Source organism: Neoarius graeffei, chromosome 3, assembly GCF_027579695.1.
Source record: "Neoarius graeffei isolate fNeoGra1 chromosome 3, fNeoGra1.pri, whole genome shotgun sequence".
In the NCBI taxonomy this organism is placed as follows: domain Eukaryota; kingdom Metazoa; phylum Chordata; class Actinopteri; order Siluriformes; family Ariidae; genus Neoarius; species Neoarius graeffei.
The window spans coordinates 80,943,017-80,968,231 of NC_083571.1; the positions used below are offsets into that span (position 1 = coordinate 80,943,017).

The 25,215-nt window shown below is 41.5% G+C and overlaps 1 protein-coding gene across 1 annotated transcript in view; it reads left to right on the forward strand.

Annotated features, from left to right (window-relative positions):
• Positions 1-24,946, forward strand: part of emilin1a (elastin microfibril interfacer 1a) — a 40,179-nt gene extending 15,233 nt beyond the window's left edge. The window contains exons 2-8 of the mRNA XM_060917452.1: positions 8,360-8,479; positions 9,330-9,517; positions 13,634-15,721; positions 19,223-19,339; positions 19,463-19,480; positions 22,221-22,355; positions 23,567-24,946. Of these exons, the coding sequence (XP_060773435.1) occupies positions 8,360-8,479; positions 9,330-9,517; positions 13,634-15,721; positions 19,223-19,339; positions 19,463-19,480; positions 22,221-22,355; positions 23,567-23,898 (2,998 nt within the window). The 3' untranslated portion in view covers positions 23,899-24,946. The remainder of the gene's footprint in view (positions 1-8,359; positions 8,480-9,329; positions 9,518-13,633; positions 15,722-19,222; positions 19,340-19,462; positions 19,481-22,220; positions 22,356-23,566) is intronic.
• Positions 24,947-25,215: the final 269 nt, after the last annotated feature.

The following is a 25,215-nucleotide window of genomic DNA, read 5'->3' on the forward strand; positions in this document are numbered from 1 at the left end:
CTATTCACAGGGAGAGCTGTCAGCACTCGTAAGGGCTAGTATGAAGAACAAAACTTATCAAGCCTACTGCTGATGTATGAGTGACTCTGACTAGACAGTTTGGTTGTAGTCCGTTTCTGACAGGTTAGGCGCAATTTCGATCTTGTAAAAGACAGCGAAATTTCACCTGATACTTTCACAGTTAGTAGATAATCCCAACATATACAACATATTTTTTGGGGGTGTACAAGTTCCACGTCATAACTTCGTGGGATTTTTTTTAAAAATCGGGTCTATGGGATTTTCAATAGTATGGCTCTCGGCTTAGGAATGCTACAACGATGACCCTGTACTGTTGCACACCTTAAGACCTATTTGCAAGAAGAATGGGACAAAATAACACCTGAAACGCTTCATCACTTTGTGCCTTCAGTCCCTAAACATCTTTTAAGTGTTGTGAGAAGGAATGGCAACATTATAAAGTGGTAAACACTTTACCATCCCAACTTTTTTTTTTTGAAAAAATATGTTGCAAGAGTCAAAATTGAAATAACTATTATGAAAAAACAATAAGTCATGAAATAAAACATCAAATAATATATTGCTGTGTTATTTTGCAATACAGGTCAAAGATTATTTATTTACAAGTGATTGTTTTCAGTTTTAATTTCAACATACCGTCCCAACTTTTTCTGATTTGGGGTTGTATGTGAAATGGGAAATATGAACTTTTATACTTAGTTCAAGAGGACTTTCTCAGACCCAGTTTTACACACACACACACACACACTATATGGTTAGCGCTGTCGCCATCGCCTCACAGCAAGAAGGTCCAGGTTCGAGCCCCGTGGCCGACGAGGGCCTTTCTGTGCGGAGTTTGCATGTTCTCCCTGTATCCGTGTGGGTTTCCTCCGGGTGCTCCAGTTTCCCCCACAGTCCAAAGACATGCAGGTTAGATTAACTGGTGACTCTAAGGCCAAGTTTACATTAGACCGTATCTGTCTCGTTTTCTTCGCGGATGCACTGTCCGTTTACATTAAAACGCCGGGAAACGGGAATCCGCCAGCGTCCACGTATTCAATCCAGATCGTGTCTGGTCCAGTGCTGTGTAAACATTGAGAATACGCAGATACGCTGTGCTGAGCTCTAGCTGGCGTCGTCATTGGACAACGTCACTGTGACATCCACCTTCCTGATTCGCTGGCGTTGGTCATGTGACGCGACTGCTGAAAAACGGCGCGGACTTCCGCCTTGTATCACCTTTCATTAAAGAGTATAAAAGTATGAAAATACTGCAAATACTGATGCAAATACTGCCCATTGTGTAGTTATGATTGTCTTTAGGCTTGCCATCCTTCCACTTGCAAGTGGTAAGTGATATGCGCTGGGATCACACACACAGTGGCTCAGTCCCGAATCACTGCTTGTGCACTTCACTCGCGCGCTCTGTGAGCTGCGCAGGGCCGGAGTGCGCACCCTCCCGAGGGCACTCGCTGTTCAGGGCGGAGTGATTTGGAGCGCAGGATGCCTGCGGAGCCGAGCGTATCCGTGTATTGGTGTTGCTGTGTGCACGCGAATCGTGTATTGGTGTTGCTGTGTGCACACTAATCGTTTTAAAAACGTTAATCTGATGATCCGCTGATATGGTCTAATGTAAACCCCACCTAAATTGACCGTAGGTGTGAATGTGACTGTGAATGATTCTGTGTCTATGTGTCAGCCCTGTGATGACCTGGCGACTTGTCCAGGGTGTACCCCGCCTTTCTCCCATAGTCAGCTGGGATAGGCTCCAGCTTGCCTGCGACCCTGTAGAACAGGATAAAGCAGCTAGAGATAATGATATATATATATATATATATATATATCTCATCTCATCATCTCTAGCCGCTTTATCCTTCTACAGGGTCGCAGGCAAGCTGGAGCCTATCCCAGCTGACTACGGGCGAAAGGCGGGGTACACCCTGGACAAGTCGCCAGGTCATCACAGGGCTGACACATAGACACAGACAACCATTCACACTCACATTCACACCTATGGTCAATTTAGAGTCACCAGTTAACCTAACCTGCATGTCTTTGGACTGTGGGGGAAACCGGAGCACCCGGAGGAAACCCACGCGAACACGGGGGGAACATGCAAACTCCACACAGAAAGGCCCTCGCCGGCCCCGGGGCTTGAACCCAGGACCTTCTTGCTGTGAGGCGACAGCGCTAACCACTACACCACCGTGCCGCCATATATATATATATATATATATATATATATATAAATTTTTCCATACAGCCATTTTTTCCTGGAAATGTCTTAGTGACTTCTCACCAAACTGGTACAAACCCTGATTGAAAGGGAACCTTGTCTAATACCACAATGTCATAAATAACTGACTCAACCTAGGACTGACTGAAAAGGTGTTTGGACATGAACACACAGGTAGAAGCCAGGCAGAATTCCTGGAGTGGCATTGCTCAGCCACTGTTGATGTTCTTGGAATATCCTGATATGGACACTGTGCATTTGCATTTATGTTCTGGATCCTTGATCACTGTCTTTTTTTCTTGTAACAGCCAGTAAAATGTTGAAAAATATGAAAGCACGCCATTTGTCATCACCCACCATTTTGCTTCTGATCACTGATTTGCACATGTGCACTTTTGTGTTCACCTGTCTAACTTTCCGGTCTGCCACCGACAATGTGAGCATGTAAACACGAAGGAAAGTGGGCACAACTTGTTCCTGCTGCCCGTGTAAAAAGCACTTATGCCCAAGAAATAGACATGTTTCACATCGAGCAGCTGGGTGTCAGGTCCACTCTTATGCAATGCTGATGACGTCAACTACCTAGTGGGCCAGTATATGTTTAGATGGGATTTTTATTTTCATTTCTATGGCTTTCCTCCGTAATGGACAAACAATTGATCTGATGATCAACAGATGTACTATGGTGGTCCATCTTCTAGGGAAACCTGGTCATTTTGGGATCACAGGACTCTGTGGCCTAATTATTGTATTCTTTGTATTCTGCAGAAATGGAATTGAGTAACATGACCGTGAAGTTGATTTGATTTGAATTTGATTGGCAAGGACCTTTTTGGGTGCTAAGAAGCATTTTTCTGGGTTCACCGTGAGACTGAACACAATGTATATGGTGAGTGTATGTGCCCCTGATGGCTTACAGCTTGGCACAGTCATCCGATGTTGCAGTATCCTGATGCTTCTGGCCATCAGAGGTGACAGAGTTAACTGCAAAGAACACTCATAGCACTACAGAGAGGCCAGAAGGTAGGAGTTGGAAAGTCTGTCCTAGGGCAATGGCGATGTAGGAATATGCAACATGCAGATCCACGGTCATAAACCAGTCCTTAACATTCAAAACAATAGAGCTTTTAGGAACCAGACTTGGACAGAGCATCATTCTTCTTTGGAGCATTAAGCAGAACCATTTGTTCTGAACTGTGGTGTCTGCTTTATCTCTAACACCTCAGAGCATTCAAGAGGGAATGATATCCTTGAAGTTTGTACCCCTGCAGCATTATCATCAGGACTTACTGACCCAATCATTAACAAGTGAGCAATGTTTTCATCTGTTAAGTGTCCTGTCAGCATGCCCCTGTCCCTCATGCATGTCCCTCAATGGGACACTTTCATGGTGGGATCACATTGGAGCCACATAGAAACAACGCAGACTGTGCCAAACACGCCTGAGACCATGCAAAAACCAGTTTGGTGAAGAGCTGTCCCATGGACTGGGTTAGGTGTCCCACTGCTAGGAGAGAGTTTTTAATCAGCTACTTCACAGAGGGGTCAATAACTGTTTGATAACTAATGAATTGCCTGTGCAATATTGCAAGATGTCACCAAAAATATCCTCAGTGCTTTCACTTGTTCTCTCCTTTTTAACCACTGATTATGTTTTTATGGTTAAGAACAACTGAATAACCTTGATTATCTATCCCTCAATTATCCATACCACTTATCTGTCAGGGTCATGGGGGAAGCTGGAGCCAATCCCGGATGACTTCGGGTGAGAGATGGGATACACCCTGGACAGTTTGCCAAACTATCTCAGGGCTAACAAAGAGATGAACAACCATTCACACTCACACCTGTGGGCAATTTAGAGTAGCCAGTTGACCTAATCCATATGTCTGTCTTTTGACTGTAGGAGAAAGCCAAAGTACTTGGAAGAAACCCACACAGGCATGGACATGCAAACTCCACACAGAAAGGCCCCAGTCTGCCACGAGGTTCAAACCCAGAACCTTCTTGCTGTGAGGTGCCAGTGCTAACCACTGTGCCACCCCAAACTTATTTATGTTATAGTTAATAATTAACCGAGTAACCTCTGATTTTGGATGTGAAGACCAACCTGAGCTGGGACTGCTCCGATATTGACAACCTTTGTGATAGTTTGATTGCGTAGGAATGATTGCCTATTAAAGTAGACCTGGACTGACAAAGTAGCTCAGCATATGAGTGTTGATTTTGGATGAGCTCTTACACTTCCTTGGCAGATATATTACTATGGTGTAAAGAAGAAAGCTGACCCCAAACCAGTAGACCCTACTCAAAGCCTAAACTTCTTTGTAACAGGCTTCATTTCAAGGGTGAATTCAATGGTGAGTTCCACGCATCAATGGCCTTAAAGAGCAGGGACCTTGGCCTGATTTTTGTTTTTCAAAGAAGTTGTCAGTATCTTGCTCAGTAGGGTGGGAGAGGCAAAATCAGACAAGAGACCATCAAAGAGGTCTTAAGTCTGACCTGTATGCCTTTTGTTGACCTCGAGACCTAGCTCTCTTCTAAACAAAACAAATGGGAAAATGAAAGTTTTGATAGGGCTTTGAAGACTTTGTATACCTAATCAAGAAGAGCTTTATGGTAAATTAACAGATCACAGAAGGTTGTAGCTCTTAAGTAGCTGTTTATGTGGTTGAGGTAGCCCATGGTTATGCTTCTTCTTTGGTGCACAAGTGTGTGAACGTACACTTTCTAAAGATTTGTGTGAGCTGCTACAATCCCTTGAAATGGGATTTGCAGCATTGTGTTGGTGTGTCCAGGCTTTGTCATAAGACCCAAGTTTGCTTGTGTATAAGAGCAATATGTTGATGGGTGTTTCCTGCTGGATTGGCTTGGCTAGGATAAACTGCCCCTCTGTGTGTGTGTATCCTGTGATGGACTGTTGGCCTACCCAGGGTAATTTCACATAGGGTGACACAGGCATGATGGTTTCTTAGACTAAACTTTAGCAAGGAAGCACTTGACCGTACATCAAACATTTTAATGGGCGAATGATTCACCCATTAAAGTGTTTGATGCAAGGTAAACGGTAGTTTAAAATAGCAAAGCATCTGTTTTGGTGTGTAGTGCTTAAACAGGGTGGATACCTGAACCACAGACAAATTTGGTGATAACTTCAAGCCCCAAAATATATTGTTGGCAAACCCCAAAATATGACAGTGTGAAAATGTTATTCCTGTGTGGTCATCAGAGAAAGCTTTGCTGCTGTAATAAGAGTAATCTGGGTTTAGTCACTGTTGAGGGGAAAGGGAGGACAGGGATTTGGTAAGGAATGATTCAAAAGATATTTGTGGATCCTGTGTGTCATACTGAGAACAGATATTTTGGTGGGCAGGGGCTCAATAGGAAAAATGAATAGCACCATTAACAGTCTACCACACCCTATGCACACCACGCAGGCAAATCTTAGGCCCTGTCCACACGGCAACGGATTCAGGTGAATCTGATAAAATTGTTTATCGTTTCGGCCTGGCGTCCACACGGCACCGGCGTTTTGGGTGCCCCAAAACGAAATCTTTTGAGAACGGGTTCCAGAGTGGAAAGATCTGGCAATGGCGCCGTTGCGAAGTCGTCTGGATGAGTAGAATGGATTTGTTTATGATGACATCACAACCACATGTGCTTCACGCCGGGTAGAAGTGTAACGAATTCGATGCGAGTTGCCAACAAATCCTATAACTTGGTTCATGAAACGCGCTTACAAAATATTTTCACTGTGAATATTTATTGTGTAATGGTGCAAAGTGAGAGAGAGAGAGAGAGAGAGAGAGAGAGAGAATAGCCCTTAGGGCAGAGTCAATCCCGCCAGCAAAAATAGGGAAAAAAAGGAGCGATCTCACCTCTTCAGATGTTGGTTTAAGTCCTACAATACATTCCTCAAAAAGGGCGTAGAAGAACAAATTAATCCATCAACGTGTAGCATTCAATTTATTCCAGACCATTAAAGACGCCGCCTTCCGCATAGAAGCATACGTCATCCTCGCCGCCATATTGGATGGGGCAAAGCGGAGAATAAAAATGCCTCATTCATGTGCTGCATTTAACTGTACCAACAGGTTTGCCGTCCAAACGAGATCACATGGGATTACCTTTCACAGGTGAGACTGGAAGAATACTTTTCATTGTATTTGGTCATTATAACGTAATTTTACGAACAGATTTTTCTGACTTTGTGGCTAATATGAAGTCTCGCGCATAATAGTTTATGCACATGCGTCCTTACTAGTGCTGTCAAGTGATTAAAATATTTAATCGCGATTAATGTCGCGACTGTCATAGTTAACTCGCGATTAATTGCAATTTAATCGCACATTTTTGTCACATGAAAAACCATTGTAATTCTCTTATCAGCATAAAAAAATGAATGGGCTTGCTTTGTACCAATTTTTTTTTTTATTGCAGAGCATAACACGTCTTGTCACAGCCACTGCAAAGTCGGGCTGGAGCCGCCGATGGGAAAACGAAACCTAAGCCGAGCACCGTGGCTCTTCGTCCCGAGGCGCGGGGCTAGCGTGCCCTGCCCGCGCTGGTTCTTTGGGGGGAGGGCAGAGGACTCTGGCTGTGCGGGGCATGGCATTACAGTCTAGCTGCTATCGTTTTTCTAAGCAAAGTCTCTGTTCCAAGTTCCTGGCAGTTTCAAAAGCTTATGAAAAACCTACATCATGTCACAGAGCGTTAATCACGCGATAAAAAAATTATCACCGTTAAAATTGAGTCAAGTTAACACGATAATAACGCAACATTTTTGACAGCACTAGTCCTTACTACTTCTATTGTTCTGGTGTCTCCGATGGGACCGTCTTACAGCGCACCTAGAGGTGTGGCATGTGTATTGCATCATTTTCAGCAAGCGTTGCGTTGCCATATGAACCTGATATTTTACTGATCCGTTGCCCATGTGGACGCGATATTTAAAAAATATATATATCGTTGCCGTTGTCATGTGGATGTAGCCTTAGGCGTATGTAAGGCATGGAAATGTGTGACCTCTAGGTGTGACGTGTGATTTGACATGCTTTTCTGCTCACCATGATTGTAATGTGTCATTATTTGTGTTACCATAGTCTTTCTTGTTAGCTCCAACCAGTCTGGGCATTCTTCTCTTACCTCTCTCATCAATAAGATGTTTCTGCCCACAGAACTGTCACACATTAGATGGTCCCCCACCACCACCACACACAGACATACATACACATCGTTCACACAACTCAAGAGATGATTGTGGATGAAAATTCCAGGAGATCAGCAGTGTCTGAAATACTCAAACCATTCTGATGTTTGATGTGAACATTAACTGAAGCTCTTGACCTGTAAGTGCTGATTTTATGCCACATTTGTGCTGCTGCCACATGATTGGCTGATTAGATAACTGCATGAATGAGCGGGTGTACATTAAGAGCAGTAATAAACTAAATCACATCAATATACTGTTTTAGTTGATTATTTAGCAGATCAACACTTACTCTCTCAAGTACATCTATGGGATTGGCCCTGGCACTTGCACCCAAACTTTCATCTAGTTCACCATAGAAGGGACAGCTATCTTTTATGTAAACAGATTCCCTGCCAACCCTACAGGCAGTCATTCTTTTATTATTTTCTTGCATCCCAAAAGATCACCTAAGCATGATGAACCAAACATAATCCACTAACTATTATGTATAGCAGTTGTGCCTCACCGAAGCAGATCTTGGATAATGATGCAGCCAGACAGAAACCCTTGTTGCAACTTTTATGACTTCACTCCTGGCATGCTTCTTTGCCATATATAATAATAATTATATTTAATATGTTGACCATAAGGCACTTAAATCCTGTCTGAGGGATAAAGGCCAGTGGCTCAAGCTCTAGTGTCCACCTGGGGTTGATCTTTGCTTCTGCTTGCTGTGTCTCCTCTGGGATAAAACAAAATGGCTGCTGTGACCTTTTGTCAGCCATCTCTAATCAGAGTTGAGGAATAAGAAAGTAACAGGATGCTGATTATTCTTAACTTGTGTGGGTGTGTTGGTTGGTGTGTATGTGTGTATATATTCAACAGTAGCAGTAATTTGTATTATTTTCTCTTTGTGCTATGTCTCTCAACAGGAACTGGTGTGCCTATGTGGTGATGAAATCTGTTAGCTGTGTTATGGAGGATGGAGTAGAGACCTACGTGAAGCCTGACTACCAGCATTGTGGTTGGGGCCAGTGCTCTCGGGTTGTGGTGTAAGTATTGCTCTGATTGTAAGAAATATTGCTCCCACAGGCCATTATGCCTCTCTTGTGGTCTCTTTAGTGTCCTCACAGAGCAATGACTTTGCATGTAAAGAGGAATTGTACATTTTTAAATTGTGTATTCACTATAGGATGGCACAGTGGTGTAAGTGGTTAGCACTGTCGTCTCACAGCAAGAAGGTTCTGGGTTCGAGCCCAGCGGCCAACGGGGGCCTTTCGGTGTGGAGTTTGCATGTTCTTCCCGTGTCTGGGTGGATTTCCCCCTACAGTCCAAAGACATGCAGTTAGGTTAACATGGGACGGCCTTGGGCTGAAGTGCCCAAGAGTAGTGGTGTGCACATAGGCTTTGCTCTCCTATGATGAACTAAATTTTGTTGTACATTGTGCAGTGACAATAAAGGCATTCTCTATTGACCAGATGAAGTACATTTCTTACATTACTCTTCATAGTTGCATTTTGAAGCTTTTCAACTAAACTCTTATAGTTTTTAAAACTGCTCCTGTTTGAACTGTCTTTTTGTATCTGAGCAGCCTAAGAACAAAATTTTACTAGCAATAGAGATGCACATTAATTAGGATGTTATGACCATTTCTCTGATCTAAGAATTCAAGCAGTTTTATATATATATATATATATATATATATATATATATATATATATATATATATATATATTTTTTTTTTTTTTCCCCCTCATTGCAACATACAATACAAGATGTTTAACCTGACATCTTATGACAACTTTGGTATTATTTAGGACTTAAATCCAATCACCTATTGACTGGACAGCCTTTTTCTGTTCACTGAACGTGTTCAAATCTTTAACTTTTTTACTTCACAGATATCGGACATACAGAAGACCAAAGTATAAGATTGCTTACAAAATGGTGACAGATATGGAGTGGAAGTGTTGTAATGGTTACTCAGGTGAAGACTGCAGCAAAGGCTCCAATGGTGACTCGCAGTTCACCGATAGTAGCCCTTCTACACCTGGATCGAGTACTGGGAATGAAGAGAGAGGTGGAGAAGGTAGAGAAATGATACTGCTGAACATTTTTACCTCTGTACTTTAGCTTACACATAAACAGAGAATGTTAATATTTGTGGGTATACATGTAGTGGGTGAATTGGCCTTTATAATATACTATTTTAGGTGACCAAATGTAATTGGTGAATTAGCTATTTAGGCCCTGCTCCACACCTGGTATTACTGTAACATCTGTCTAGAGTGATCTGATCACAGGTGGACAACTGAAACACACAGGCGTTTAACCCTGGCATTTTAAACATGCCTCCAGTGAGCACTTTTGATCATCATTTACATCATTATTTCCACTGGAGGAAGGGTATCATGCACATTTATTACATCAGTCTTCTTCTCTATTTGTTTTAAGGCAGAAATGTCCTGTGAATCTGTTATGACTGGTGAGATCCTAGAATGGGATTTGAACCTGGGTCACAGGCTCAGTCCTTAAACCCGTTAAACCACAAGAACAGTTCAAACCGAATTGCAGATTTTTTTCTTACTGATTTAAGAAAATGTAAAGTGGTCTCTTAAGTCCCACCCAGAGCTCTCTATATAAAAACCCACAAGCACATGCAACAGGAGAAAACCCAATAACTGCGCAGAGAGAGTAATTCAATGAGGGCTTACCGTATATACAGGGGCTGACAAGGAACAGATGCAAACAATGAACACAATAATCACCAGGAGCAAAAAGTAACACGGTAGTCCTTGGGGGAATAATGACTGTCCCTAGGGTTCAAGGGGAGAAAAAGCCTCAGATCCTGGGAGAATCCTCTCTCATATACAACCCCGATTCCAAAAAAGTTGGGATAAAGTATAAATTGTAAATAAAAATGAAATGCAATGATGTGGAAGTTTCAAAGTTCCATATTTTATTCAGAATAGAACATAGATGACATATCAGATGTTTAAACTGAGAAAATGTATCATTTAAAGAGAAAAATCAGGTGATTTTAAATTTCATGACAACAACACATCTCAAAAAAGTTGGGACAAGGCCATGTTTACCACTGTGAGACATCCCCTTTTCTCTTTACAACAGTCTGTAAACATCTGGGGACTGAGGAGACAAGTTGCTCAAGTTTAGGGATAGGAATGTTAACCCATTCTTGTCTAATGTAGGATTCTAGTTGCTCAACTGTCTTAGGTCTTTTTTGTCGTATCTTCAGTTTTATGATGCGCCAAATGTTTTCTATGGGTGAAAGATCTGGACTGCAGGCTGGCCAGTTCAGTACCCGGACCCTTCTTCTACGCAGCCATGATGCTGTAATTGATGCAGTATGTGGTTTGGCATTGTCATGTTGGAAATTGCAAGGTCTTCCCTGAAAGAGACGTCGTCTGGATGGGAGCATATGTTACTCTAGAACCTGGATATACCTTTCAGCATTGATGGTGTCTTTCCAGATGTGTAAGCTGCCTATGCCACACGCACTAATGCAACCCCATACCATCAGAGATGCAGGCTTCTGAACTGAGCGCTGATAACAACTTGGGTCATCCTTCTCCTCTTTAGTCCGAATGACACGGCGTCCCTGATTTCCATAAAGAACTTCAAATTTTGATTCGTCTGACCACAGAACAGTTTTCCACTTTGCCACAGTCCATTTTAAATGAGCCTTGGCCCAGAGAAAACGTCTGCGCTTCTGGGTCATGTTTAGATACGGCTTCTTCTTTGAACTATAGAGTTTTAGCTGGCAACAGCAGATGGCACGGTGAATTGTGTTCACAGATAATGTTCTCTGGAAATATTCCTGAGCCCATTTTGTGATTTCCAATACAGAAGCATGCCTGTATGTGATGCAGTGCTGTCTAAGGGCCCGAAGATCACGGGCACCCAGTATGGTTTTCCGGCCTTGACCCTTACGCACAGAGATTCTTCCAGATTCTCTGAATCTTTTGATGATATTATGCACTGTAGATGAATATATGTTCAAACTCTTTGCAATTTTACACTGTCGAACTCCTTTCTGATATTGCTCCACTATTTGTTGGAGCAGAATTAGGGGGATTGGTGATCCTCTTCCCATTTTTACTTCTGAGAGCCGCTGCCACTCTAAGATGCTCTTTTTATACCCAGTCATGTTAATGGTTTATTGCCAGTTGACCTAATGAGTTGCAGTTTGGTCCTCCAGCTGTTCCTTTTTTGTACTTTTAACTTTTCCAGCCTCTTATTGCCCCGTCCCAACTTTTTTGAGATATGTTGCTGTCATGAAATTTCAAATGAGCCAATATTTGGCATGAAATTTCAAAATGTCTCACTTTTGACATTTGATATGTTGTCTATGTTCTATTGTGAATACAATATCAGTTTTTGAGATTTGTAAATTATTGCATTCCATTTTTATTTACAATTTGTACTTTGTCCCAACTTTTTTGGAATCGGGGTTGTATCTCTACAGGCTGTTTCAAATGCTTTGATTGCGTGGTCAATCAAGAGACACATTGGACCCTGTTTACAACTATACTTAGTGATGTCCACTTACAATTGGATCATCCAGGACACATATTAACGCCAGGTGTGAATGAGGCCTCAGTTTCTCCTGAACTGTGTTTTGTATTAATAGTTTTGTTTTTCATCACTTGACATCTATAGAAGCATCTAATTTGGGAAAAAAAAAGAAAGCTTTTTTCAAAACGCATCCAGTGTATGAATTGTTCAGCCAAGAAGTACTTTTTCCAATTCATACAAACAAGCAATTTGCAATATTCTACATATTAAAAAGCAAAAAAAAGACTATTTTTTCCTTATACTGGCAGATTATCATCTCTGCAATAATTTAAGTTGGAATGGTAATTAGAATTTGCAGAGGAACATCAGTCTTGTACATTTTCATGACTTCATCTGGTTTTTACCTCGCCTGTGACGGAGTAAGCGGGGAGAGGTATTGTAATCAGTGCGGTTTGTCTGTTTTTGTTTGTATGTCTGTCTGTTAACAATCTAGCATCTAGACAGTTGCATCGATTGACTTAAAATTTTCAGGGTAGGTAGGCAATGGTCCGTAGATTACCTGATTAAATTTTGGGAGTAATCGGGTCAAGGTGAAGCTCAAGGTCACCGGAAAGGTCAACCTTTTGGTCAAAATAACATTGTCCATTATAACTCAAAAACGGTTGCTGATAGACAGATGTTAACTGTTATGAGCATATAAGAACTCCCATATGGCCTTTCATTTGGCACCATGATCTTTGAGCTTGAGTGACCTTGAAAGATCAAACTTAAGGTCACAGATTTTCAGAGGGCTGCAACTTGAAAATAGTTGATGGTAGACAGATATTTACCATTATCAACTTATAGGAAGTGCCATATAGGCTTTCATTTGGCATCACTGAGTGACCTTGAAAGGTCAAACTGAAGGTCATGGGTTTTCATAGGATTATAATCTGACAGCTGATGATTGAGAAATATTACCATTATCAACATATAGGTATAAAATAAGTGCTGCCAGGCAAGGTTTGTTTTGCCTGGCAACACTTGTTTTGTTGTTGTTTTTTAATCTCAGAATGAGAGAGCCTTTTATTGGCCAAGTAAACTTCTACTTAGAAGAAACTTGATAGTTGCTCCATTAACACATACTAATTGGAAAAGTAAACAAATTAAACAAGTATACCATTGTCACATTAAGCTGTGCATCCAATTTCCTACACTGGAACATGAAACTTAAAATAAGAAAATTTAAGGATTAATATTTTTGTGGCTCAAACAGCCATTTTTGCGTTTGCAGTTCTGCCTAGGCTTTAATTTTCTGCTGTTGTTGGAACAAAACATTGGCCATATCTAGCTCATCGTGTACAAAATAAGCTGTGCTTTATCAAGTGGCAGTCAATGTGGGTGGAGCCTATATCGATAAAATGGGAAATTTGTGGTAACTGTGTGAATAATCATCATGATTGGCATCTTTTCTGCATCCATTCTCCACCATAAAGGACATTTTTCTCCACCATGCAAATTAATATGCTGGTTTCAAGTAGTACACATTCAATGAGAATTCAATGTATCTGAGTTGGTGTATTGTGTGTACTGTGTGTTTATAGCCCCGACACAGTGCTTAGTGTGTGTTACTATTGCAGGATTGTCAGGGTGTTCCCATATTTAGTGAATGTTTTTTTTCCTTCCTTAGGAAGAGGGGAGAGTGATAAAATCATACAACTTGAGGAGAAGATTCAGAGTTTGACTAAAGAACTCCATGACATGCAGTCCACCTTACAGGGAGTGAATCAAAGAATACATGAGGGGTCACAAGGAGTCCACACTGGTGGTCAGAACCCTGCTGATGCAGCCCAACCAGAAATGAGGGAAACCATTAACAGCATTCAGACCAAGCTGGATCTGCTTGACAATATGACACAAATACATGACAGGACCCTCATCAGTATAAACAACCATCTGGTCGGTGGCAATAGTGCCAGCAATGAGCTAGACAGAGGAAGCCAGTACAGCATGCTGAAGGATGAGATTCTACAGGAGCTAGAGCTTCGCATCAAACTGTCCTGCTCTGCTTGCCAGAGTGGAGTGGAGAGGATTCAGGAGCTGCAGCAGGAGGACAGGGAGAGAATCCGTGCTCTGGAAAAGCACATAAGTGTCATGGAGCAGCACCATAGGCAGACAGTGGAGGGCTTGCAGAGAGAGCTGGCCCGCTCTCAGAGCTGCTGTGACTCCATTGTGGACGTGGAGAGGCGAGTTGGTGTACTTGAAAAGAAGGTTAGTTCCACTGTAGAATCCTATGACAACCTATATGAACGCGTTGAGAAAGTGTTGAAAGAAACCTCTGGGAATACAGGACAAGGAAAGGTATCAGGAGAAAAGCTAAACAGCCGCCTGAGAGACTTGGAGCGCCGGCTGAATGGAACAGTGAGGAAAGCTGAGCAAAAATGCACTCACACAGAGAGCAGTATGAAGGAGCTACTGCAAAGAGAAATCAGCAAGATACGGAACAGTGTCACTCATCAAAATCATGATCATGGTTTTAGACTTTCTAACATTGAGCTGGACATGAGGAATGTAAAAGATTCCGTCGATGACCACAAGGATCGCATAACTAAGTTGGAAAACAAAACGTCTATCTTTGACAACAAGTTGACGTCAGCAGTGGTTTTGTGTGCAAATACATGTGCAGCACAGGGCCAAGGAAATAAGACTGAGGATATGGTGAAATCATTGGAGTGGAAAGTCCTTGCCAACAAAGAAGACATCCAGAGGTTTGACACCAGGCTGAAAGAGCTCTCTGTGTCTGGTGACTCCACAATGAACCGTATTTCAGACCTAAACCACAGCATTCAGGAAATCACGGCTCTGCTGGATGAGAATGGTGAGAATTTTAATAAGGTTGTTACAGAAGTGGAGATATTAAGGATTAACTGTGGTGTTTGCAGTTCTGCTTTCAGTGACATAGAGAATGAACTCAGCAAGTTGAGAAACACAACCGTCAGCACCTTTGAGAAGTATCAAGGTGAATTCACCAACTTGCACAGAAGACTAAACTCTGGTGAAAGTGCATGTTCACAGGTCTGCTCCAACTTGCAGGAGGAAGTGGGCAAACTTAAAGAGGATGTGGAGGAATGCCAGAACCAATGCCAGAATAGTATGACTGAACACCAGAAACACATTGATGGTCAGAATGTCATAACTAGCACATTGGGAAAGGAACTCGGGTCCATTCAAGGGGAGCTGTCAGGAATCAAGCTGACCTTCAGCTCTATCAATGACACCCTGAAGGGACTAGGTCACACCATTCAGAGACATGACAGCACTATAACTGACCTGGGTACTTCGAAGAATAAAATCTTTTCACAGATTGATAAGATCCAGGATGGGTTGGATGAGCACATAGAGGACAGTCAGGAACAGTTCAAGAACATTACTCACAATATTCAGCAATTCAGTAGCAATCTGCTGGTGGAGCTCAGTGAATGCAAACATGTTGGTGAAGGGCTGGAAAAGAGGCTTTTGAAAATGGAAAATGTTTGTGGCAGACTGGACTCACTCTCAGAGAATCTGCAGCAGGTCAAGAATATAATAAGTGGGCATGTTTCTAGACTTTGGACCTGTGTTAATGGGCTCAATGCTACCATCGTTACTCAGGGAGAGGCCATACACAACATTGAGAGTTTTCATTTGGAGAATATCCATGGCAAGATGAACAATCTCAATTCTACACTACTGGACCTCCTGAAAGAATTCCAAACCTTTACTGTAAATGACTTTACTGGTACGTACCCAGAAATAATAAAAAGACAAATCATGATAATAGTGGCTATGTCATTTGATACATAAACAAAACTTGAAGCATAAGAAGCAAAACATCTCATCTCATTATCTCTAGCTGCTTTATCCTGTTCTACAGGGTCGCAGGCAAGCTGGAGCCTATCCCAGCTGACTACGGGCGAAAGGCGGGGTACACCCTGGACAAGTCGCCAGGTCATCACAGGGCTAGAAGCAAAACATTTTAACTGATAATAACTATCCATCCATCCATCCATCCATCCATCCATCCATCCATCCATTATCTGTAGCTGCTTATCCTGTTCTACAGGGTTGCAGGCAAGCTGGAGCCTATCCCAGCTGACTATGGGTGAGAGGCGGGGTACACCCTGGACAAGTCGCCAGGTTATCGCAGGGCTGACACATAGAGACAAACAACCATTCACACTCACATTCACACCTATGGTCAATTTAGAGCCACCAATTAGCCTAACCTGCATGTCTTTGGACTGTGGGGGAAACCAGAGCACCCAGAGGAAACCCACGTGGACACGTGGAGAACATGCAAACTCCACACAGAAAGGCCCTCGTTGGCTGCTGGGCTCGACCTTCTTGCTGTGAGGTGACAGTGCTAACCACTACACCACCATCCTGCCCCGATAATAACTAGAAAATATAATAATGGCTCCTACTGTTTAATAACTGTATAAATGTACACTGTATATGTTACACAATGTAGACTAGTACTTATGAGAAAAACCTCTAATGAATGATATATAGGTATCTTAAGAACTTCACAAATAATAAGTTCACATAAATGAATTAATTTGGCTGCCCTTTATAGACAGAAATCTGACAAAAATGAAATTATACTGTACTGGGCAGCTACTTAATTTTAAGCAATATCAATATGTAACAAGGTTTTTAGTTGATGGTGATTCTGTAAGAAAGTTATGGGGTTGAACATCGTGGCTAACTGGGGCCTTTCTGTGTGGAGTTTGTATGTTCTACCTGTATCTGAGGCCAAGTTTACATTAGACCGTATCTGTCTCGTTTTCTTCGCGGATGCACTGTCCTTTTACATTAAAACGCCGGGAAACGGGAATCCGCCAGGGTCCACGTATTCAATCCAGATCGTGTCTGGTCCAGTGCTGTGTAAACATTGAGAATACGCGGATACGCTGTGCTGAGCTCTAGCTGGCGTCGTCATTGGACAACATCACTGTGAAATCCACCTTCCTGATTCGCTGGCGTTGGTCATGTGACGCGACTGCTGAAAAACGGCGCAGACTTCCGCCTTGTATCACCTTTCATTAAAGAGTATAAAAGTATGAAAATACTGCAAATACTGATGCAAATACTGCCCATTGTGTACTTATGATTGTCTTTAGGCTTGCCATCCTTCCACTTGCAAGTGGTAAGTGATATGCAATGGGATCACACACACAGCGGCTCAGTCCCGAATCACTGCTCGTGCGCTATACTCGTGCGCTCTGTGAGCTGCGCAGGGCCGGAGTGCGCACCCTCCAGAGGGCACTCGCTGTTCAGGGCGGAGTGATTTGGAGCGCAGGATGCCTGCGGAGCCGAGCGTATCCGTGTATTGGTGTTGCTGTGTGCACGCGAATCGTGTATTGGTGTTGCTGTGTGCACGCTAATCGTTTTAAAAACGTTAATCTGATGATCCGCTGATACGGTCTAATGTAAACCCCACCTGAGTGGGTTTTCTTTGGGTGCTCCGGTTTCCTCCCATAGTCCATAGACATGCAGATTAGGGCCAAGTTTACATTAGACTGTATCTGTCTCGTTTTCTTCGCGGATGCACTGTCCGTTTACATTAAACTGCCTGGAAACGCCGGGAAACGGGAATCCGCCAGGGTCCACGTATTCAATCTAGATCGTGTCTGGTCCGGTGCTGTGTAAACATTGAGAATACGCGGATACGCTGTGCTGAGCTCTAGCTGGTATCGTCACTGGACAACGTCACTGTGACATCCACCTTCCTGATTCGCTGGCGTTGGTCATGTGACGCGGCTGCTGAAAAACGGCGCGGACTTCCGCCTTGTATCACCTTTCATTAAAGAGTATAAAAGTATGAAAATACTGCAAATACTGCCCATTGTGTAGTTATGATTGTCTTTAGGCTTGCCATCCTTCCACTTGCAAGTGGTAAGTGATATGCACTGGGATCACACACACAGCGGCTCAGTCCCGAATCGTGGCTCGTGCACTTCACTCGCGTGCTCTGTGAGCTGCGCAGGGCCGGAGTGCGCACCCTCCAGAGGGCACTCGCTGTTCAGGGCGGAGTGATTTGGAGCGCAGGATGCCTGCGGAGCCGAGCGTATCCGTGTATTGGTGTTGCTGTGTGCACGCGAATCGTGTATTGGTGTTGCTGTGTGCACACTAATCGTTTTAAAAACGTTAATCTGATGATCCGCTGATACGGTCTAATGTAAACCCCACCTAGGTCAGCTGGGTACTCTAAATTGCCCATAGGTGTGAATGGTTGTTTGCCTCCTTATTTATTGCAATAGACTGGTGACCTGCCCAGGGTGTTGCTGTGTGCACGCGAATCGTGTATTGGTGTTGCTGTGTGCACGCTAATTGTTTTAAAAACGTTAATCTGATGATCCACTGATACGGTCTAATGTAAACCCCACCTGAGTGGGTTTTCTTTGGGTGCTCCGGTTTCCTCCCATAGTCCATAGACATGCAGATTAGGTCAGCTGGGTACTCTAAATTGCCCATAGGTGTGAATGGTTGTTTGCCTCTTTATTTATTGCAATAGACTGGTGACCTGCCCAGGGTGTACCTCACCTCTTGCCCAAAGTCAGCTGGGATTGGCTCCAGCTCACCTGCAACCCTGATGGATAAGCAGTATCAGAATGGATGGATTTTTAGTTTAAAATTAGAAGAACCCTGTGATGGGCTACACAACCCTGACCCTATTTAAGCACTTACTCAAAATGAGAAAATGAACAATCAATTTAACCACGATTGAGCATCGCCTACAACCCTATTGACATACTAATATTCCAAACTGAATGGAAGATTCATACCCTAGACCAAGAATCAGATGTTTTGTCTCTCTATTAAAAATAGCTTGTTAAGCTACTATATTAAAATACAGTAGATACAAATCCTGTACAGTCTCAAATCAAGCTTTTAGTATTTTTAAAAATGACATTTAATATTTCTGTGAAGATTCTCAATCATCCAGGTCATAGTAAACTGTGGGTGGTAGAAATGGGCAACTGGACTTGCTTGAAGATTCTTGAAAACGTTTCACCTCTCGTCCAAAAGGCTTCCTCAGTTCTGTCTGACTGAACTGAGGAAGCCTTTTGGACGAGAGGTGAAACGTTTTCAAGAATCTTCAAGCAAGTCCAGTTGCCCATTTCTACCACCCACAGACATTTAATATTGTGTTTAATCCTGTTACCACAGGACATTTTAAACAACTATGATGACATGTAAAGAATTTGTAATAGAAATTATGTTTGTTTTATTCCAGGACCTCCTGGGCCACAAGGAGAGAGAGGTCACCAAGGTTTACAGGGTCCAATAGGGCCACCGGGCAGACAAGGTCCCCAGGGAATACCAGGGAAAGAGGGACCAATTGGTGAGCCAGGTAAAAACAAGACTGATACATCAAATGTCACTGAAACTCCATGACTGTTTTATTTACTATTTATTTTTATTTTATTTCAGCTCAAATTAATTGTATCATTAAATGTCTGTCTTGCCTTTGCAGGCCCAAGAGGTGAAGAAGGTTAGTGTTTTGATCTTTTTGATTCATTATCTTGCTCAGACACACAGATGAAGTCCTTAATGAAAACTTAGAGAGAAGAAAGAAAATGCTCTTAAAGACATAAGTAAGACTTCACTACCTCACAGTGCAAACCAGGACAGAGAAATATATTAGATAACAAGCAGGTGGCATGGTGGTGCAGTGTTTAGCACTGTTGCCTCACAGCAAGAAGGTTCTGGGCTTGAACCTTGTGGCTGACTGGGACCTTTCTGCGTGGAGTTCACATGTTCTCCCACATGCCTGAGTGGGTTTCCTCTGGGTGCTCCGGTTTCCTCCTATAGTTCAAAGACATGCAGATTAGGTGAACGGGTGACTCTAAATTGCTCACTGGTGTGAGTGTGAGTGTGAATGGCTGTTCGTCTCTGTGTTAGCCCTGTGATAGATTGCCAACCTGCTGAGGGTTTCCTTCATTGAAAGTCAGCTGGGATTGGCTCCAGCTTCCCCCGCAACCTTGACAGATAAGTGGTATAGATCATAGTACTCAGGGGCAGCTACCGGTATATACACTGATTTGATTTCTGATTTATGTCTGATTTTATTTATTGACACTGCTCAAGGTTGATACAAAAAAAAAAGTAAATGGTGCTTATGTACCTTGCACATATGTCAAAAGGATAACACAAAAAAGCTCAGATGAACTTATTTCCATTGTGGTCCTTATGCATAAAAAAAAAAATTACATTAAAATGTCTAAAAGTGTACAACTAAAATCAGTATGGTGTACGATGTATGTGTAAAAAAAAATAACACATGCAATACATACAAACATAACAAAGACAATAAATAAGTACATTTGAATTACCTTTATGCCATTTTGCTAGACAACCACTTTTTTAATGCTAACTTAAAGGTACTATTGGATGCCATGTTTTTAATATGGTCAGGTAGGTTGTTCCATAGGACTGCCCCTAAATATAAAAAAGAACTTTTACCCATTCGCGTATTGAATCTATACAAAACAAGATCAGTGGAGCTTCTCCTTGTGGAGTAGCTATGCACCTCATTTACTCTGTTAAAATAATTAAGATAGATTGGGGTCTCACTGTTGATAATTCTATGTACCATATTCAGGTTAAAATATGTTACTCTATCCTCTACGGTTAGCCATTTAAGGCTTCTGAAATGGCAAGGTAAAAGATGGGTGCGTGGGTGTAGATTAAGAATCAACCTGATTAATTTGTTTTGAGAGGTTTGTAACTTCTTTTTAAGTAATTTAGGCAAGTTGTTGTACCAGGAGATGCAGGCATAGTCAAAGTGTCCTTGAACTAAGGCCCCTGCCAGAATCTCCATGGCTTCCCTGTTGATAAAATTAGTTATTCTTGCCAGGAATTTAATTTTCTGATTTAATTTTGTAATAACCCTGGATGCCATACCCTCTCCTGTCATTTTGCTGTCAAGAACACATCCTAAATACAACACAGTGTCCTTGGATAAAATTTCAATATTACCTACTTTAATGTTCAGACCTGGTGATCTCTGTAATTTTACACAGGATCCAAACAAGATTGATTCAGCTTTGCCTAGATGAAGGGACAATTTATTTTCAGCTAGCCATATACTTACTTTCTGTAGTTCAGAACTAAGTGTTCGCTCAACAACTTCTTTATTATGATGGGATACCAAGAGAGCTGAATCATCTGCATAAAGTAACAAATTGCAGTCGCAAGCTGCCTTCATATCATTGATGTACAACAAAAAGAACAGGGGCCCCAAAATGCTCCCCTGGGGGACACCACAAGAGAGAGGAAGGGGCTTGGAAAGGGTTCCACTAACATCTACTACTTGATCCCTCCCGCCCAAATATGACTGTATCCACTGAATAGATGCATTACTAAAACCCATAGCCATAAGTTTAGTTAAAAGAATATTATGATTGACTGTGTCAAATGCCTTCTGAAGGTCCAGTAGTATCATACCACAATATTTCCCTTCATCAATCTCTTTCTTAATAAAATCTGTTAAATAAAGTAAGCATGTATCTGTAGAATAAGATTTTCTAAAACCTGATTGAAACTCATAGAGAAGGTTGTGAGCAGTCAAATAACTGTCAACCTGTTCAAAGACAACCTTCTCTATTATTTTTGAAATACAACATAGGATGGATACTGGTCGGTAGTTACCCTGCTCTAATTTACTACCTTTCTTATACAGAGGGATAACTCTTGCCCTTTTAAAGTCCACAGGGAAAGTGCTTTGTTCAATGGATAAATTAGTGATATGTGTAATGCATGGAGAAATAATTTCAGCTGCGTCTTGAATAAATCTCGCAGGAATATTATCAAGCCCGGTTGCTTTATTTGGATTGAGACCTTTCAGCATTTTAAGAATTTTGTCATTGGATACCTTAACCAGAGAGAATGAGTCTGCCGAGGCTCCCTTACCCTGATAAAATGACTGTAAAAAAACTGAGTCATATAGTCCCATTTGGCTGGGCAACTTTTTTACTAATGTGTTGGCTATAGTTGTAAAATAGTTGTTCAAATTATTGGCCACTTCAGATTTATCAGATATGACTTTCCCTCCGATATCCAAACTCAGATTCAATGATTTTGTTTTAACTCTATTACTATATCCCACAAGCTTTAAGGTCTTCCATAATTTCCTTGAATTATTCCTATTCTCAAATATTTTCTCATTGAAAAAACTTGACACATCCCATGACAGTCATCTTTATAACAAGTATGTAATTTTTACCCAACAGGTCCTCCAGGAGATGATGCAAAAGTACCGCGGCTGTCCTTTTCAGCAGCACTTGCACAACCACAGGTTGGTGCAGGCACCATTGTCTTCAACAAGGTCTTCGTCAACGAAGGGATGTCTTATAGTCCGAAAACAGGTATGTGGGCATGCTGTCAAAATCACTGTCTAGCAAATAAGATAACCTAGCTTCTCAGACTTTAGGAGTTAACTATTTGATTGTAAATTGGCCAATATTCTACAGTAGTGCTTGAAAGTTTGTGAACCCTTGAGAATTTTCTATATTTCTGCATAAATATGACCTAAAACATCATCAGATTTTCTTCACAAGTCCTAAAAGTAGATAAAGAGAACCCAGTTAAACAAATGAGACAAAAATATTATACTTGGTCATTTATTTATTTATTGAGGAAAATGATCCAATGTTACGTATCTGTAAGTGGTAAAAGTATGTGAACCTCTAGGATTAGCAGTTAATTTGAAGGTGAAATTAGAGTCAGGTGTTTTCAATCAGTGAGATGACAATCAGGTGTGAGTGGGCACTCTGTTTTATTATTTTAAAGGAAAACACTGTATTCCAGCATAAGAACCTTATCCCATCTGTGAAACATGGTGGTGGTAAGATCATGGTTTGGGCCTGTTTTGCTGCATCTGGGTCAGGACAGCTTGCCATCATTGATGGAACAATGAATTCTGAATTATACCAGCAAATTCTAAAGGAAAATGTCAGGACATCTGTCCATGGACTGAATCTCAAGAGAAGGTGCGCCTTGCAGCAAGACAACAACCCTAAGCACACAAGTCGTTCTACCAAAGAATGGTTACAGAAGAATAAAGTTAATGTTTTGGAAAAGCCAAGTCAAAGTCCTGACCTTAATCCAATCAAAATGTTGTGGAAGGACCTGAAGCAAGCAGTTCATATGAGGAAACCCACCAACATCCCAGAGTTGAAGCTGTTCTGTATGGAGGAATGGGCTAAAATTCCTCCAAGCCAGTGTGCAGGACTGATCAACAGTTACCGGAAACGTTTAGTTGCAGTTATTGCTGCACAAGGGAGTCACACCAGATACTGAAAGCAGAGGTTCACAGACTTTTGCCACTCACAGATCTGTAATATTGGATAATTTTCCTCAACAAATAAATGACCAAGTATAATATTTTTGTCTCATTTGTTTAACTGGGTTCTCTTTATCTACTTTGAGGACTTGTGTGAAAATCTGATGTTTTTGGTCATATTTATGCAGAAATATAGAAAATTCTAAAGGGTTCACAAAATTTCAAGCACCACTTGATAATTGTAACGGATTAAATAATATAATTTATTAACACTAGATGTGAATATTTTAACAGGCATATTTACAGCACCGGTGAGCGGACGTTATTACTTCAGCGCAGTCCTGACTGGTCAGAAGAACATGAAAATAGAGGCAGTGTTGTCGAAGTCTAACTACGGTATTGCGCGTGGAGACTCAACAGGATACCAGCCAGAGGGTTTGGAGAAACCTATAGCTGAAGCAAGAAATGCTCCAGGATCTCTTGTCATTTTCAACATCATACTTCCCCTAGAGGTGGGAGACACTGTGTACATTGACCTGGTCACAGGGAAACTGGCTGATTCTGTCGAACCTCTTACCATGTTCAGTGGCATGCTGCTGTATGAGAATGCAGATGCTATGTTATAAGAGTGGAATGTTATACTTAGAAAAGGAAAAGTGGAGATGTGCCAACTTGAAGTACTTTTTGAAAAATACATTACATTGCCGAGTTGCAGCAACACCCTTGGGTGACACATGATGCATTATTTGTTATATTCAGGTTTGTTGTGCCACCTGTTAGAACAAAGAAAGGACTTGAACTCTAACATTCCAGTTTCAGAAACATTTATCAGTGTTAATAAGGACTTTACACAAAAAGAAGTTTGTACAATCTCAATGGTTTAGTCTTGAAATTGTAACCAGGAAGCTCCCTTGAGGAGACTCAACATCCAGAATATGTTGTGGGATCTGTGCAACACCCCAAATCACTGCTTTTACAGTTTTTAGACAAGCAAGTTGGAAATTAAAATGAATTAGCAACTTGCAGTGATTTTAAATGAGCAAAAACAAACATGTGTGCTCTGAATGAGACAATTCAGATCATAAATGGCAGAAGCTATGAGAAAGCATATTTCTGTAAACCTTAGAACTGTCAGGGTGTTGCTGTTGGTTTTGTAACTGCTTTTAAGTGAACTTTTACAGCAGCTTTGAAGTTCACATTGTTTTTGAGAGTTCATGAGAGGAACATAAGGAACATTTTGGATATTATTTTTCACTGTGATTGTTGTGAGACCAAATATGGACCTCTTGAGCTACATTAACCCAAGAGAAAGAAAAGAAAACAGACCCCATAAAGCCACTGGACTTGCTTCATTAAATGGTAATTTTGCAGGGACATTGCCGGTTCCTTTTTTTTTTTTTGACCTTTGAACTTAGATCATCAGTTTGAATCACTATGTACAGTATGTGCCACATATATTTTTTGTTTCAAATGGCAATAGTTTTTATACAGTATTATTGTGCAACAGATACAGTCTAAGCAATAATTTTGTCACCCAAATAGTCTGAAAATGATCTTTTGGTGCTTTTTTTTCCTTTTTTTTTTGTGAATGTTACCATTTCTAATTTTCTAATATTTTGGGGAAAATAGACCTTTATAGACATTTACTGGTTTGTGTGTGTGTGTGTGTGTGTGTGTGTGTGTGTGTGTGTGTTTTAATAAAGATAATGATATCACAATTTTGTACCTTGTACAAGTTTTGGATGGTGGAGTCAATAATCTTAAGGTGAAGGCCAGTAGGCTAATTTGCTAAAGATGGGTTATACTGTATGTCAATGGTTCTTTGCATGGGTTCTGGGGACCCCAGGGGTCCATGAAGCAGAACCAGGGGCTGTCATTTTTTTTTTTTAAGTTTTGTTACAGTGATTGAAATACAATCCACCATCTATCCATCTACTGTCTAT